The sequence below is a fragment of the Ambystoma mexicanum genome, chromosome 14, assembly GCF_040938575.1.
Source record: "Ambystoma mexicanum isolate Mex_15411 chromosome 14, UKY_AmexF1_1, whole genome shotgun sequence".
Taxonomy (NCBI): Eukaryota; Metazoa; Chordata; class Amphibia; order Caudata; family Ambystomatidae; genus Ambystoma; species Ambystoma mexicanum.
Window position 1 is genome coordinate 455,650,988 of NC_090940.1, and position 17,174 is coordinate 455,668,161.

The following is a 17,174-nucleotide window of genomic DNA, read 5'->3' on the forward strand; positions in this document are numbered from 1 at the left end:
AGAATGGTATGGCAGTGTGGGGTTAGGACTATGAGGTGAAGCACAGAGTGTGGTGGAGCATCAGTGAGGATAGGAGAGTGGGAGGCGCAGAAGAGCATACCAGACGAGGATCATAGGAGATGGAGGAGGACATAAATAGGGGCAGAAAAGAGAAGTAGGGGAACAGAGAAAATACTGGTGGTGAAGGAGTCAACGGGGAGCAATCAGGAGGAGGAAGAAGGGACCTCAGAGAATGAGGTCAGATCAGAATAAAAGCATTGAAGGATTTAAAGAAAAAAAGTAAGGAGGATGGAAAACATCAGAAAGAAGGAGCTGAAGGAGGAGGTGAAAGGAGGCAGTAAGGAGTAGGTGGAAGAGGAAGTGGAAAAGCAGGAGCAAAAGAAAGAGCAGCGGAGTAGCTAGAGGGAGGAGCAGAGCATGGTGGAATGTCAAAGTGGAGAGAGAAGCAGGAGAAGTGGAAAGTGGTGAAAGCCATAAAGTGAAGAAGGGGAGGTTAGCCAAATAGAGAGGCTACAAGAGAGAAAGCTGATTTACACCCGATTTCTAGAGAAAGTTTTAGCTTGGTGAAGAGGAGGAGCTCTAAGCGGTCTTAGACATCCTACCAATGGGGTATATCTGGTAATCCAAGGGTCCAATGCGATATTGCAAAGGAGCTCCAATTGTCCAACACCTGGCCGAGGTTAAAACAACCCAAGACACTAGCAGTTATGCTGTTGTTTGTTCCCGAGGAGAAATGTGGCCCATTGTCACCATGTATGCTAGCCAAGCAAGCAATTTAACAGACAAGAACAAAGTGTGGAGCAGCTGATCATTTTACCAGAGAGGTAGGGCGTAAGTGAGGGAGGGAAGGACTATGGACCACAGTTCTATGTAGAAGCTTGATTTATTTATGTTCTGTTGATTTCAGTCAATTCTAATCCCTGTGTGTTCTGTTGCTACAATGAGAACTCTTGGACTCTAGTTGATCCATCTGCCTGGGATATATAGATTCAGAAGTAGGACTTACAGGATCTGGCTGACGGAATCAGCAATTTTTACTGCATCCAACACTTAGCCGTGAAAGTGTCTGAGCAAGCTAAACTTCCCCACCAAGCCACACCAGTATCCACAGGTTATGATCTATGATCTGATCTGTACAGTAGCAAGAAGTATTTGGCTCCTGCTAAGGAAAGGTCTATAATTTAACACTCTGAAAAATCCAGCATGCACACACAGACCTATTGATGTGTTGCACCTAACTGAAGTCTAGCAGGAAGTAATGTCGTTCACTTTGAGGCCAGAGGTACCGACTGGGATTATAGGGGGGAAGTGATGGTCCTCCTTGTCAATCATGTATCAACCCCAGTCTCCTATTGAGGCTAGAGATATGGTAGCTCTCTTTATTTGCAAAATCATGTTCCTCCCAGAGGTTGAAGAAATCCATGATCTGGGGAGAAAGGTTTTGATTCCACACATTCAGCCACCTCCACCAGTCCAGCCAATGAACTTGTCCTGTCCCCTAATTTCACCACAACCCAATGTAATCAGGTTAACCCCGAAACAGGGTAGTGACAATTGAATAAAGGGCAACACACTCACCTTGGGAACAAGACGATGCCTTGAAACTGGGTTTGATACACATCAGGGGCGTTGCTAGGGGGGGCTAAGGGGGCTATAGCCCCTGATCTTTTGGTTGTAGCCCCGGATAGAATCTCAGGAGCTACAGCCAAAAGACTAGCTAGCCCCCAGTCCCAACAGTTCAGACATCAGCTTAGCCCCGGGTCTTTTCCAGACCTAGCAACTCCCCTGATACACATGCTTAGAAACTAGACAAGGCTGGCATAAAGCACGATAAAAATGACCAATAACAAAAAATAAGCAGGGGCAATTCTTTCTGCAGTTTTGTCCTTTGGGAAAAATATGAATAGGATTGGTATTGGTTGCTAGTCACTGCCTCATTTAGAAAAGGCACTCTTAGGGCTGTCTTATTCCCACATTAACAGCAAGGCATTTTAAAGGCTAAAGAATGTGTTCTGAGCTGCCGCTTCTGGGTTGGGATTTTCAACACATCACCATACCAATTTTACCAGAAAACATCACGACTAGAGGTAGGCAAATCTCAAATTTGGCCTCTGCCACATATTCTCTTCCAGCAGATTGTTAAGGAAATTCTAACCGAAGAAGGGATCCTCCTTTATGTCTCGTCAGATGAAAGAGGTCAAGATGCACGTTAATTGTACAAACTTGTTGCACCTGCATTTGACGACTGAAAATGTATGGTTTAGTAAAACACTTTAACCAAACCTTGAAGAACCTCCTGAGGAAACTGGTGATGTTGAAGGGAAGAATTGGGATATGTTCGCTGTATGGAAAACCCTGCAAGCATCCATTGGCTTCTTACGTTTTTGATCTTGTCTATGGTAGGGAAACCTGTGACAGCTTGAACATGTTAATATTGGTCTGAATGGTATGCCATTTTTTTATTGAAAGAAATTACTTTGAGGTACTTTACTTCACTGTAATTACTTCTAATTACTTTGTAGGAAGTAATTATGTAGATGTATTTAAGGGTTAGCGAGTATATAGGGGTTTGGGAGGGGTTGTATGTAGGGATGGTAGTGAGGGGGGAAGGGATGACATGGGATGCACACCTGTAAAAAAAATAATGGTTGTAATTAAAGAGAAGTAAATTACCATGAATAATTTAGTTTGTTAAAATAATGTACTGGGAATATGTGGCTGAAGCACTTGACACAATTACAGATATCCCTCCGATCCTACTCCTCCTTAAATATCTACTGGGTGACATTGGAACGATCAGTCAAAGTACCCGCAGACTATTTAATGTGGGATGTATTATTGCTAAAAAGTGTATACTATGACAGTGGAAGTCCAGATTTGAACCAACAGCACGCAAATGGCTTAAGGAACCGACTTATGTGCAGGAAAGAGAAATGTGCTATGTTGGTACAATATATGTGATGAATAAACTTAAAGAGATATGGGAACCTTTCCGAAGATATCTAAGAGAAACCTAGTTGAAATAGATACTGAACTGTGATATATAACTGCAATTGATATTATTGAAATGTGTATAAGATAACTGACTACGGTACAATCGTATGTATTATGTGAAATGTCGATGTGACCTGACCTCCTGTTGACTAAATAAAGTATTTTTTTAAAAAAAATATGTAGAACCCTCTGAACTCCACATAGCATATGAGAAGATGGTGGTAATGCATGACTTGGTGAACAAGCACATGCACCAAGGCTAAGACAAACAGACGTGGCTATATGATCAGTAGACCCACATGTGTAGGTTCAAATTGGGGGATCAAGTCAGCCACTTCAAATATCTCACAACTTGATCACAGATTGCTTTGGCAAGTCAGAAGAAGGACTCAGACCCCACTACATGGTCTGAGTGTATATTTATTAAAATAAAATGAAAGCAGCTTACCGACCCTACTACTAAAAGGGAATAATCAAACTAAACTAATGTGCTCGCCTGTGGTCCAAAACAAAAATAGCCCTCGATCCAAACCTATCTACTAAACAGGCCCTTCCACTTCACAAAACATAAAATAAATATAAGGAGTGTCCTGTACTTTTGGGTCTTATCCAGCAACCCGTCCTGAAACTTGATCCAATTGTATTGTATAACAAAGGTTCCTCTCAAAGAAAACAGTTTTTGTCAGTTTATCAAAATGTCCTTAAAGATACCCAAGGTTCAAAGTAGTCTAAGGTTTATGGAAAAACAAAAGATCTAATCTTCTTTATCTGGAGGGATATTGCCCTGATCCCCTTGCACCAACTTTGTTGATCTCTCTGCACATTGACCAACTTCTGAGTGCTCTTGTGTTCCCTTGGGGTATTCTCTTCGTTCTGCCTAAGTTGCCCCTGTGCCTCATCTGGTTTCCCCTGACCAAATGTATCACTTAGCTCATAGGGGCCCTTTGACCCTTTTCGACTTCTGATTTTCTCAGGGGTCTTGGGTCCCTATGACCGGGGGTTGGGAGTAGCTTCCATGTGTTCTCTGGGTCACAGTAACCCCTCAGTGGTATGCTGCTCAGTTGTCTCATGCTCTCTCAACCCTTTAACTTGTCTTGCTCTCTCAGGCTTCTTAGGTCCCTGTGACCCTTGGATGGGTCTAGGGTAGTCCTTCCCTCTTCCCCGCTTGTTCTCTCGGTTCGCATTGTGTTCTGGTTTCTCGGGCTCCTGTAACCCTTTAACTGTTCTCACTCTCTCAGCCTCCTCAGGTCCCTGTGACCTTTGGATGGGGGATAGGGTAGTCCTTCCCTGCTCCGTACTTGTTCTCTCGGCTCTCGTCTTCCGTCCGACATGGGCAGCCCAGGTACCTGCAGTGTTATGGGGCTTGCTCTAGAGAGGGTTCGTTTTGCAAGCAGCAGCTGCGTTGTTCACAACTTGCCGCTTCCGGCTGGTGGATGCTAGCGGTTTCCGAGTTCTGTCGGTCTGTCTTCTCTTTTGCTTTTCGCTGGATCTCGTGCTGAGAGCAGAGGATTCAATTCTCCCTTCGTCCCTGGACTCGGCATCAGTTAGCAGGCTCCGGGCCCACCACATCCTGTATGTGGTCCCGCCTTCAAGTGATACAACTTCACCATGCCTAGGAGGGGACTTAACTAGACAACATAATAATCCACAGTGACCCCTGGGGTGACCACATGCACGATCAAGTATTTGGTCGCGTAAGGCCCTTCGAAGTGCTGGTCTGAAAGCTAACCACTGCCAAGTGCCATCTGGCCCCATCTTCCATGAAATACATGGAGTTCCAGTAGAGGAAGAATGTTGTCCACCCCCAGGAAAGAAAGGTTGTGGCAGTCCAGAAGATTCCAACACATGACAAAAAAAGAACTATGATCCATGGGGCTAGGCCAGCATTATTGAAGAATCATTCTGAGATGCTCCAACCTAGACAAACCTGTGACTGATTAGGGCTTCACATTCTAACTAACTGATGTGGACCAGTCAAAGCCAGGAAGCTGTCAAGGAGTGGAAGTATTCACTATGCTACCACCCTATTCATTTCCCCAATATCTCTTAGAATTTCTTTTTTCAGACAAGTGCCTCACCGGTAGGAGTCAGGCCATACTGTCTCTAGAAAGAGGTGGCAGTAAAGTTCCCTTTTATCTATTAGCATAAAACAGTGATCTAGGGAATAAATGCATTGCGCCATTAGGCTGGAATGCCTCGCATTAAATGGGTGATAGAAACACAACACTCAGGAATAACCAGATTATGTTGGCAGTTCTAGTTGATGGCCAACCATTCCTCAGTCACTTGTTTAGCTAAAATATAGACTTACTGACATATTATCAGATGGCTCCTGACTGTGCAGTCCAACACATTTACAATTATAAATTGCAAGAACCCTGACTGCCGGGGTTCATGTGCACCTGCATGGCGAAGGGAAATCACTTGTATATGCAATACAAAACAAGAGGAACTTCCATACCCTCAGAGTGTCCTGCAGTGCAACAGAAGGACATGCAGATCCAAGATAGTGACTTGCATTAAAGTGCGCTGACTGCAAAGCCATGCACAGGCTTGCCCACTAAGCTGCAGCTGGGGAATTTGTAATTCTCCGGTATAAGAGTCACTCAAAGCACTCGTTCCATGGAAATGTACAGGTGAAATATTTCAAATACTTGGGAGATGTGCAGAGAACCCGTTTTGGCATATAAAAGGGACAGTTAAAAAGAGAATGATGTCATCAGGAGATAGAAGCAGGAAGTGGAGGAATATGTGAGGCAGAGAAGAGGGGAGCAAAGGGGAGAGGAAGAGGAGGTGCAGAGTCAAAGAATGGTGGAGGAAAAGGGAAGGCGATTAAATAAGTGAAAGTAGGTTAAGGAGATGCGGAGGAGCAGTACACAGTAAGGAAGTGATCAAAGAATGGGAAAGCAGAGGTGGTGAAGCAGATACTGAAGAGTAAGAAGGAAGTGAACAACAGAAGAGATGGAATAGGCGGTGAAGGAGTTGAGTAGTGAGGATGAGAAGGAGAGTACATCAGAGGAGGGAGAAAGGGATGCTTACTGACTGCTGTTGATTGATGATTGAGGGATTAAGCCTGACACACCCCAGGTTCGTTCCTGAAAAAAATCTTAGTTTCTGATACCTGACCCATATTTAAATGGCCCAAGGCACTAGAGGGGGTGGCGCGGGTGTTGCTGAGAATTAATATGATATCCCAACAGCATCTGCGCCAGCCAAGAACAAAGTTTAGGACACTTAAAACCAAAAGACTGAGTGGCCTTCTGTGTTTCCCGCCAGAGAGGTGGAGCATACTAGAATGAGTGAAGGACTGAAGACCACAGTCCTATAGAAAAATGTATTGTTTATTTTCTGTTGATTTCCCACAAAGCTAATCCCTTACATTTCAGTTCTTAAGATAAAAACCCTTGAACAGCAGGTTTTGGCTTTAAGTTGTCTGTTGATTCCTCTGCGTGTGACAGTGTGCACCTCTTGTTACTGGTAAGCTCTGTTTTACTTGTTTGTGTAAGCTTTCCTCATAAAAAATGTAATCATTCCTAAAAGAAATTTAAGTTGATAATATAAGAACTATAATAGAAGCATATTAATGAGCTAATGATTGGTCATGCTACAGCACAGTGACACCACTGAATTTCTGATGTTCATCTTCCGCAGGACGTTGAAAACCATATTGAGGATGCATCACAGAGAATGGAGCAAGAAGTAAATGGCCTAAAGAAGTCAGGGAAGATCACAGCCATGCACCAAGAAGTAGATGTTCAAGATACAAAGAATGACATTTTCCCAAATCTTTATGACCTAGAGAAGAAACTATTGGAAGACCTGTCATCTTCAAGGTATCGTATTGGCCAAAATGTGTTAGCAGCTCCAATTTATATACACAAGTGGCCCTCCCTTATTTAGACCTTTGTCGAAGGGGCGTGGCTTGTTTCCAGGGTGAGATAACTTAGATAAATAAAAGATGGAGACTATGGTTTTAGTCAGCTGCTCTGTTTTGCCTAACCAGTGCATCCTGCTCGGACCTATGTTACAGCAGCAACATTTTGGTTATGGTGAGAGATTTTCTGAATGTTGCTTTAAAGAACTTAAGGTTTGTTTTAATTTTGCATGGTACAATGAATATATTTCAGTGTTTCTTCTAGTGGAACCGTCTACGTGGTGAGAAATTTGTTGAATGATGTTCGAAGTTTTGTTTCCATGCTATTTGTACAGTCCAGTACAACACATGGTTAATAGTTGGTGATATGCAGTCTGACACAGATAATGCATGGCTAAACACTGACAAATATATTTTGTGACTACACAAATGTAATATTGCCCTCTTGCTCCATCCCTGGTTAGAAAAGTTGATACATTTAGAGGGGAGAGGGGAATGTGTAACACAAAGACTAAGCATGCAAGTACCTGAAAATGAGCAAACAATTTCTGAGTGCATAGGACCAGCCATTGATGAAAAGGAGTGCACTATCAGTCTTTAAACATTGGATGTACTAGTCGGACTCTAGGCAATCTGACGCTTGCAAATGTCTCCAGTGGTCCAATTCAACACATGGTTAAGAGGTTGCAACTGCGGAGTCTGGCACAAGTAATGTACCTGCAGACACACTATCCTTGTATTGCTTTTGTCAAAGTGAAACAAAGGACTATGTATCTGTGCTTCTTGAGTTTTCACATGCCTTCAGAGTGCATTGATTGTACTAATTATTTTGTAAAGGGAGCAGGCTGCTCCATGATGCATGGCCAAATACTGAGAAATATTTGGTTAGGGCCCATTTTGGAGGGCGTGAGTATGCCACCATTTTAATCTGTGTACCATGGCAGTCAGCAATACTGTGAAGCTAGCAAACAACAATTGGATGCTGCTGGAATAATGTATGCCACGGAGCTTCTTAACCGCCTACAGATATGGGTAGATGAGACTGAACCCATTAACCATCTACAAACTGGGTTTCGGCAGGGCATTTGTACTGTAGACCAGAGATTTCGATTGGGATTGATTTTAGTTAAACATATTCTACTTAACCATGTTTGGTTGCATGCCATTTTTGTTGATCTCCACACAGCTTTTGATAGTGCCCCGCATCGACTTTTGTGGGAGTTCCTTTAGAGGATAGGCGTTCCAGTGAATCTACTTTCCTATATACAATGGGCCTCATTACGACCCAGGCGGTAAGTTACCGCCTGGGTCGTACCTTTACCACCATGGCGTAAACTATGTTTACGCCATGGTGGTTGGCGGACTTACCGCCCCATTCCGAGGTTGGCGGGGCGGTAAGTCCCCAATCCCCATTTACCCTTCCCCATTCCCATTTTTGCCCCATAGGGCATAATGGGAGTGGGGAAGGCGTTAATTACGCCACCGTAAATTACGGTGGCGTAATTAACATCAAGGTCCCTTAGCGCCATGGATTTTAACACCTGCTAAAAGCAGGTGTTAAAACCTCCATGGCGCTAAGGGACCTCGGAATCGGGCGGAAAGGGTCGGCGCTGTTTACGCCGCCGTAAACCCCTTACCGCCTGAGTCGTAATGAGGCCCAATCTCTTTATGTGGAAAATAAGGCCTCAGTTGGGGTCTGGGCGGGGAGCTAACTAAAGTGCTGGCTGTTGAGAGGGGGTGCGGCAGGGTTGTGTGTTGGTCCCCCTGCTCTTTTGCCTATATATTAACAAATTAATAGAGGGACTTGTATATGCCAGCCTTGATGCTCCTAAATTGGGCCCAAATAGGTTACCCGCTTTATTATTCGCGGATGATGCAGTACGTTTGCCCACATCTCCCATGGGTTTAGGACATAGGGCCTCATCACGAGTTTGGTGGTAACCCTTAAATCCAGCGGTAACGCTATTACTGCCGCATTTAAGGGTCTGCCAAATCACAGGCTTAGCAGATTTTCCCCCGGCTCTGAGCTGGGGGAAAATCCGCTGCGATTTTGCCGATTTAATAGCACCGAACATTCCCCCATTGGGATTCTCTGAGAAACTTTTATGGACTAGGCAGCAGAGAAAAGCGATAGCGACTATTGGTAAATATCTCAGGGGAATACGTTGCTTTTTGAATACTCATGGAAGTAGAGCCATTTCCCCTGCCTTACAATTCTAGTTCCAAACCCTGCCCGCAGCACTTATAGGGCAGAGCTATGGGGCCATTTGAAGGCACCTGCTCTGAGTGTATCTGAAAATGATTTTCTGAGAACCCGCCTTATGCAAAATCGAGGAGCACTGATAGCAAGCCTCAGTTCACAGTGCAATTTACACCCAATAGGAGAAATTCTTCGCGACCAAACCACTATTATGCTGGCTACGAATTTGGACAGATCCGAGTTTAAATGACTATCAAGTAGCCCTCACTACCTTCCTCCATCAGAGCGAATCAAGATCACTTCTGTGGTTTGAGTTTGTCTGCTCGGAACTACTGAGGTTGAATCTGACACCATTATTGGATTGGCGTGAAAGTATGAATTCCAACTCTAAACAAAAGGTAAAGGATGCATGTTTAGGATTAAGTTTGCACCAAATGAAATAGGATTGCCTAACCCTGAGTACTGAGCATAAGTATTTAACTTGTAAACAAACGGCTGGCTATGAAAATTACCTTGATGTGATTAACCCCAGGATATGCACATGCACTTTACATTCAACTACGCACAAACACCTTAAAAGTGGCAACATTTACAATGAAATGGAAGATTACTAATACGCCGATTTGTCCTGTGTGTGGTGCGGCAGAGGAGACAATAAGTTATTTTTTGCTCCTAATTGTGGTTTTTAGAGACCTGAGAAGATCTTGTTATCTGCTTCCCTTGTTCAGACACAAAGGTGTTAGGACTATCAGCTCTGCATTAGACCTATGTAAGGACACTAATGATTTAAATGTCTGTTTTTATCTAGGTTTTTATATTGTGCATGGTTAAGAAGGTCTATATGTGTTCAATTAGATTCTACTTGATTTTATCAGTTTCAGATCTGTTTCAGACAATCATTTCAACTGTGATCAATTGACCTGTAATTTGGCTGTTTTATGGTGTGTGGGGATTTTAAAGTGATTCAGACAACTGATGATGTTAATATGTAAAACAGATTTTATTGTGGAATTTCAAAAGTTCTTTTAAAATATATGGTTATGCTTTTATGGCAAATGCGCCAAATAAAGCTATGTTTGATCAATTGTTGTACATGAGTGCACTATCACGTGCTTTAATGTTCAGGTTTGTGAAAATGGGCACCAATATTGTAATGTAAATGCTTGCAGTACTGTATGCCCATAATTGCTGGCACTATGCAATCTGTCACTAACAGAAGCCAAATCAGTCAAGTACAACACATGGTTCATAGGTAGTGCTGCCATGTCTTGGATAATTAATGTATCTGCAGAAAAGCTACACTTGTGCCATTTCTATCCAGGTGAAACATACATCTGTGAATGTGTGATTCTTTGAATTTCACCGGATTTTGCACCAGCCAAGTTATCCACTACTGCAGGCCTCTAATAGGTAGCCTTTGCACTTGGGTTCCAACATTGGATGTATGAGAGTGTACTACCAGAAGCTGTTAATGAGTAGCACTGTGCAGTCTGGCATAAGTATTTGGAGTGCAGTCAAACTTACTTTTGCCTCTATTTTGTTTGACATGGTGAAATATCTGGTTGTGAATCTGTTCTTCCTTATTTGTTGCAGGCTTTTGCGCCAGCCTGGATGCACATGTATTAATTGACTAGTTGTATTACATATGTCCCCCTTGTGTTGGTGTTTAAGAACAGTTTTGGAAAGCACATGTATGTTTCTGTATGTGCATGTGTTAAAGCACATACAATAGTCCTTCTATGTGTTACTATTCATGGTACTTAAGTCTTTCTGCACATATGTTAAGATGGATTTCTGAACTCTGACCTGGTGGGCAAAGGTTCAGAAGGCAGCCTAGTTTCTTGGAACAGGGTAACCTCTGGACGAGCCAGACCAATCAAGGTAGCTATGGCAGGCGGTCAAGTCTAAGTCTCAGGAGGGGTGAGGGTGACTGAAAGACCTCAATGAGCACACAGAGCAAGGACACTTACGAAATACTCCCAGACAGGTGTTATATCAAAAATATAGACATATTTATTACAAGGCCTTTGTAACTTAGACCATAGCAAAAGAATCACAGCAATACTAAGTAAATCAACACAACACTATCAATGCAATGTATATACAAGACCATTGGGGTCTAAAGGGTTAAATACACAAAATATGTCGACAACCTAGATGGGAAGGAAACAGGCCGTGCAGGTAGTCTTTAGGCCCCTTCATCATCAGCAACACACCTAACTAAGAGGCCGTCCAAGCCCTAAGAAGAGAGGAGTCTTGTGCTCAATAGTACATGCAATGCAAGTGCACGCGGTTGTTCCAATGGGCAAAACGTAGTCTCTAGCAGCGCAGGAAGGTGGATGAGGCGATGAAGAATAAGTTCCCACTATTCAGGGAGGACCTCCACTTGAAGGCAGAGGCAGTTCCAGATAGTGGGATGGAGTTGCTAGTTCGCACTAGCAGTGGAAAGGAGCGGGACCCTCGGGGCCACTCGTGCATAAAAAGGGGCCCTGGCGCTACGGGTCACCGGTTAGTGTTGGAAGTACTCACCGGTCCCAAGTGCACTTGGACCCAAACTTCACCAGTTCAGTCCACTTAGCTTGCAGGTTCGAACGTGACAAAAAGGACGTCTCTTCGGCTTTCAGTTCCTGAGATACAGTGAGGATTCCCAAATGGGACAGTGGCGATTTCTCCACTCCAGGTGGATGAATAGACCTGGTTTCACTGCAGCAAGCTTCAGGGGCAAGAGAGTCACAAATGCAGTGCACTTGCAAAGGTTGTGCCGGTGGCAGGGCAACAGAGTAACCGCGTATGCTCCGGTCCTGGCGCACTCGTCTCACTTCAGACCTGGGAATGCCAAGTGTACGAAATTCGGTGTGGGCCTCCTCAAAACGGTGGTAGTGATAGAGCAAAGCAAGTGGGTAAGCTGGTCAGTCCACTGGTTGGCCCAGGGACACTTCCGAGAAAGCTTACTTGCAGGTTTTGGTGAAGGTGCTGAGAATAGTTGTTCCCTGGAGGCACACACACAAGGCATGCAGAAGCCCGCAAAAGCATTGTGTTTCGCGGGAAAGTGCATGACCAAATTAGGACTGACCCAGGTCGACTGGACCTGGGGAAGGAAAAGCGGTAAGATGGCCAAAGGATAGGACAAAGAACCCCGTGGCATGGCCATTTTGGAGCCAGGCCACCTATTTGTGCCAAACGTGGTTAACGCGGTTAACATGGCAGGAAAGGGTTAAAAATAATGTGAAAAGATAGCTGCCACCAGCACTGGCCATGACACATCTGCACATCTCACAAAAAGTCCATCGGGAGTATCTAGGGCCTTTGGAAAATGACTACATACCCAAGTACCCTGTACTGAAAAGCTGCAACATTGGAAAAGGACGAAGGGAAACAAAGTCTCCCAGTACTGACTGTCTTAAGGGCATGTCAGTTTCCCCATTAAAAGTGAGCAAAAGCCCAGAGGAGTGCAGCTGAAGGCTGTGCTTCTCTGGCAAAGTCAGTCTATGGTGTCTAAACAGCAGCAAAACATTTGGGGGTGTACACATGGAGGGAAAATTACATACAATTATGAAATCTTTCCTAACAACATACAACAGTTAATACAAACACTTCAGCTAAGCAAAACAAAACATGTATGCCAAACATCTCAGCCAGATGGCAAGAAATCAAAAGTCTCAGTTTATACAAAAATAAGACTATTTACATAAGAGCACAAAAATGTCTCTCGATACATGTCGCTACAAAATACATTCTCATTAATTTCACATTCCACAACTTCCCCACTTGTCATGGGGTCCAAATACAACAAAGTCCTCACTTGGGACATAAACCACTCCAAAACCTAGAATGCAACATGTTGGTCACAATATATCTTTAACCAAAACCTCTGGTTCTATGGGGGTCATTACGAGGTAGGTGGTAAGGGATTACCGGCACCGGTAAGGACACCGGTGCCGGTAATCCCTTACCACCCTATTCCGAGGTCCCTTAGCGGGTCCCTTCCTTAACACCTGGTTTTACCAGGCGTTATGGAAGGGACCCGTTAAGGGACTTCAGAGCTAATAACAGTACCGCAAATTGCGGTACCGTTATTAGCTCCATCCCCATTCCCATTGAGCCCTATGGGGGCTCGAATGGGAATGGGGAATGGTTCCCGGAATGGGGACTTACCGGGTCCTCCAAGGTTGGAATGGCCCGGTAAGTCCCTATTTCGGGAACCCGGACCCGGAATGCGGTAAGGGGGTAGCCATGGTGCTAGTAGCACCATGGCTACCTCCAACCTCGTAATGACCCCCTATGTCTTTTTCCCACTTTTTGAAGGCCGCACGAAAACAAGATCGATTTATTTCAGTTGATTTTGTGCGGCCCACAAAAAGTTGGGAAAACACATAGATTATGCTTTTTTTCAATTTGGGGGGTTTCACCCCCAAAATCCCCCTTCCCTCTTTAGTACCCCATTCCCCCACCCCCACCCCCACACACTATCACACAGTTTAATTTCCCCCACTCTTCCTTTACAGACACACACATACACACACATACAACGCACTTACCCAACACTTCTGTGACTCCTCTATCGGTCTTGCCGCACCTGTCAGCCCAAGCGCACTTGTGTGCATTGTAGGGCTGACATTCTGATTTCGTATGACGGCTCTGTGCCGTCGCAGAGTGGTCTTTCTAAATCAGCCATTTTTATAATTGTTTTTTTTTTTAAATGATAGATTTACTTAGGACCAAACCTCCCCTTGTGCTATAAACAGCATGGCGAAATGAAAAGGTTACTTCTAGGATAGTTCAAATCATCTATGTATACATTCTCACATGAGGCAAGAACAAACAATAAGAACATAGAACAAGGTACTCTGAAAGAAGGTGTCTTATGAGAGCTGAAATTCAGGTAATAAAGAAGTGTAGTCTTAAAACCAGTGAAGAGAAGTATAGATTAGTACTCAAATCAAAGCAAAGACTATGGACCAGACATCGCAAAGTACAGCAATACACACATAATAATCAGGAGTTACTGACAAACCGAGTCAAAAAAGACATGAGGGCCATATGGTGTGCGCTTAATACAAGAGCATACTTCAAGGTTCCGTCCAGGCTGCGGGCGTGTGGGAAGCAGCGTGGGTAAACTATCTCCAGCATCAGTTCAGTGGTGGCCTGGCAGTGCCCGAAGCAGAAGGGAATCCTCTGAGTAAGGATCCCATTTGGGATTTCCAATTTGAAAGGGAGGACATAGAGTCGGTGATTAGCAATCTAAACAATTCCCGAGCCAGTGGCGGTGTCTCACCCACTAGTTTCTGGGGATCTGTTATCCAGGTGGCCAGGAGATGGCCATCGCTATGGGATCCAGTTTCTGGGGGTGGACCAGTGAGTGAGGATCACCTGGATGAGGGCTCTTTGGGAGTGGAAGGGGGACACTGAAGGGTGAGATGTGTTATCCCTTTCCTTTATGACACCTTTTCCCCATCCTGCCAAGTAGGATATTTAGAAACTCTACCTCCCCCCCCCTTTCCAACACAAACACTTTCTCACACCGTGAGCGACAACGGACTAAGACCCTAAGACCAGAGACGTTTACCTGACATGTCCCAACACAAGGGTCAGGCAGAGTCAGGCAATTGCCGACAACTACACACACCTGACTGCCCTTTCGCTTCCCCATAGGGATAAAAGGCAGAGCACACTCTGAGCAAGGCCAAACGCATGAGGAAGCAGCTATTCCAGGATGGCAGTTCAAACAGAGGAGAAAGATGACAAGACCACAAAGGAGGTCAAGAAGGGAGTTGCCCTTGCCCTTTTCAATCCAGGTCCGCAAAGCCTCTGACAAAGGAAACACAAGACTGGGAATCGCAGCTGACGAATGGTGTGACAGATGTCAGCGGTACATGGAACCCTCCCGCACTGATAGCCAGGGCGGGGAGATGCGGTTGCCATCGTGGTACCGTCCTTGACTCCACCGGCAAAAGAAACGCCAATGAGTTCAGCACAGCCGGTGTGTCGGAAGAACCTGATAGGGTACCGGACTGTGTTAGGTTCAAGGTTGCAGTGGCAACATTAAGAAGATTAATAGACAGAGGAGGTCTTTTGTGAACGAACTTGGTACCAGAGCTAGTGGTCTGGTGCCACGTGGGCGCTCATTCGAAGGTCTCTAGCTGGTACCCCTCTCCTGAACCAAGAGAATGTGGAATTGCAAGAGTATTAAAACTACAAATACCAAGAGGCCATAGGGAAGGCCGGCGTAAGGTGTCAGGGTGGTCATACAAGGCTCAAGCCAAACCCCTTGTACAATAGAAAGTCCTTGACACAGTGCAGATGTTTTGACGATTGTGAACTCGTGAACCCAACTGAGGGAATTGCAAAACAGGCATCTGCGCCCGGCTGAGGTAATCACCCAACGTGAAGATTAACAGTTGGAACTTTTGATTTGTTGTTTTAGCATATCAGGCCTTCTGAAGCAAGAGACTTTACATGAGAAAAGATTTGGGCACAGAAGGCCCTGATATATAGAAAAGCATCTAAAAGCTCGTGCCAGAGAAGCCCAGGAGTGTGATGTGCTAAAGAAATGTGGGGAAGGGAGACCCCGGCCCTAACATCCTGACATCATTTTGTGAACACTTCTTTCTTTTCTTGTGAACATTAGCCCCCACTATTTTGTAGCATAGCGGCAAGGATTAGCGATAGTTTTTTTTTTTTGCTATAGGCCCTTTTATTTGACTAGACTCTACTAGGACTCTATTATTATTATTATTATTATTATTATTATTATTATTATTATTATTATTATTATTATTTGATGGTCATAGCTTGCTCCCATCTTAGATTTAAATTTAGATAAGGCGTTTACCTCATCCATTTTACAGTTTAATAAACACCCTTGAACTGTCATCCCTTGTGTCTGTCTTACTTTGATACCATGCCTTTCTTACAGTAACGAATATGGTTCTGAAAAACAATCCCCAGCTTTGGATTGAGATCCTGCACAACTATTCTTACAAGTAGTTAGGAGTGGGTCATGCCCTAAGTCATGGCGTAGCTCTATTGTGATTCCAGTCCACAAAAGGGGTGACAGGGGTCCACCTCACAGCTATCGTCCAATTTCGCTACTAGACATAACATCTAAGGTCTTTGCAACCTTTATATTGAGGAAGCAGAGAAATTGGGCTGAAGCAACACATCACCTGCACCCACTTCAAACAGGGTTCAGGAGGGGAGTGGGCACCAAACAAAGTGGTATGACTCTTCACGCCTGCTTTTCAGAAATCGATGGCAGCGCACCGAAAAATCTGTATGTAGCTGTGGGTAGCTGCTATCGATTTATCGGCAGCCTTTGACACTGTAGATCTGTCGTGCCTCTGGAAGATGCTGACAAACTGGGGCATAGATCCGGGACTCCTGGCAATGATCAGGATATTATACACTGATAAGTCTACCAAGGTCAGGCTAAACAGTGTATCTTCATGTACATAAATAAATTGTGTGTTTGAGGCCTGCCTATTGCTCCATGTATGTGCACCATGAGTTAAGACCAAACCCTAAGGAAAGTACTTTAAGAACATATAAAAGGTTAATGTGTAGATATATAGCAGCTTTTAAACTTTGGAAATTCTCATTGTCGGTAAAACCAAAAAAACTAGCCTAATTATGTCAGTAAACAAAAACAAGTGGCCCAGATATGTGATGTTATCAGTGATTCAGAAATAAAGGGGTGTACCTGCATTAAATCCCTGATCCTACAGGCAAAATATATAAGGTTTACAAAAAACAAAAGATGGACCAGCAGATGGAGATGACGTGGATTATTCCAAAAATATTACAAATTTTAATCAATAAACACATGGTACATCATTGTATGTAATGTTTTAAAAACCATAAATAACAATTCATCAACATATACTTCATATACTCAACTTTCATCCTCAATCCCAAACTCACGCATTCATCCAATCAATTAATAAAAAAACAAATTTGGCAAATTACAAAAAATGTATTGTTCTCCCAATACAGATGTTTCAAACAGTAATTATCACAAATGTTCTTTGGCCCAGTCTTTACTTTCAGGTGTCGTATTTTTACTGATCAATTATTTAACCAGAATGTTTTTATAATCGTCGACACGTG

General features: G+C 43.9%; 1 protein-coding gene across 2 annotated transcripts in view; it reads left to right on the plus strand.

The window, feature by feature from the left end:
- CLMN (calmin) overlaps positions 1–17,174 on the plus strand; it is a 2,282,147-nt gene that overhangs the window by 2,194,573 nt on the left and 70,400 nt on the right. For both annotated transcript variants that reach the window (XM_069637682.1, XM_069637683.1), the window contains one exon: positions 6,646–6,827. In XM_069637682.1, the coding sequence (XP_069493783.1) occupies positions 6,646–6,827 (182 nt within the window). The remainder of the gene's footprint in view (positions 1–6,645; positions 6,828–17,174) is intronic.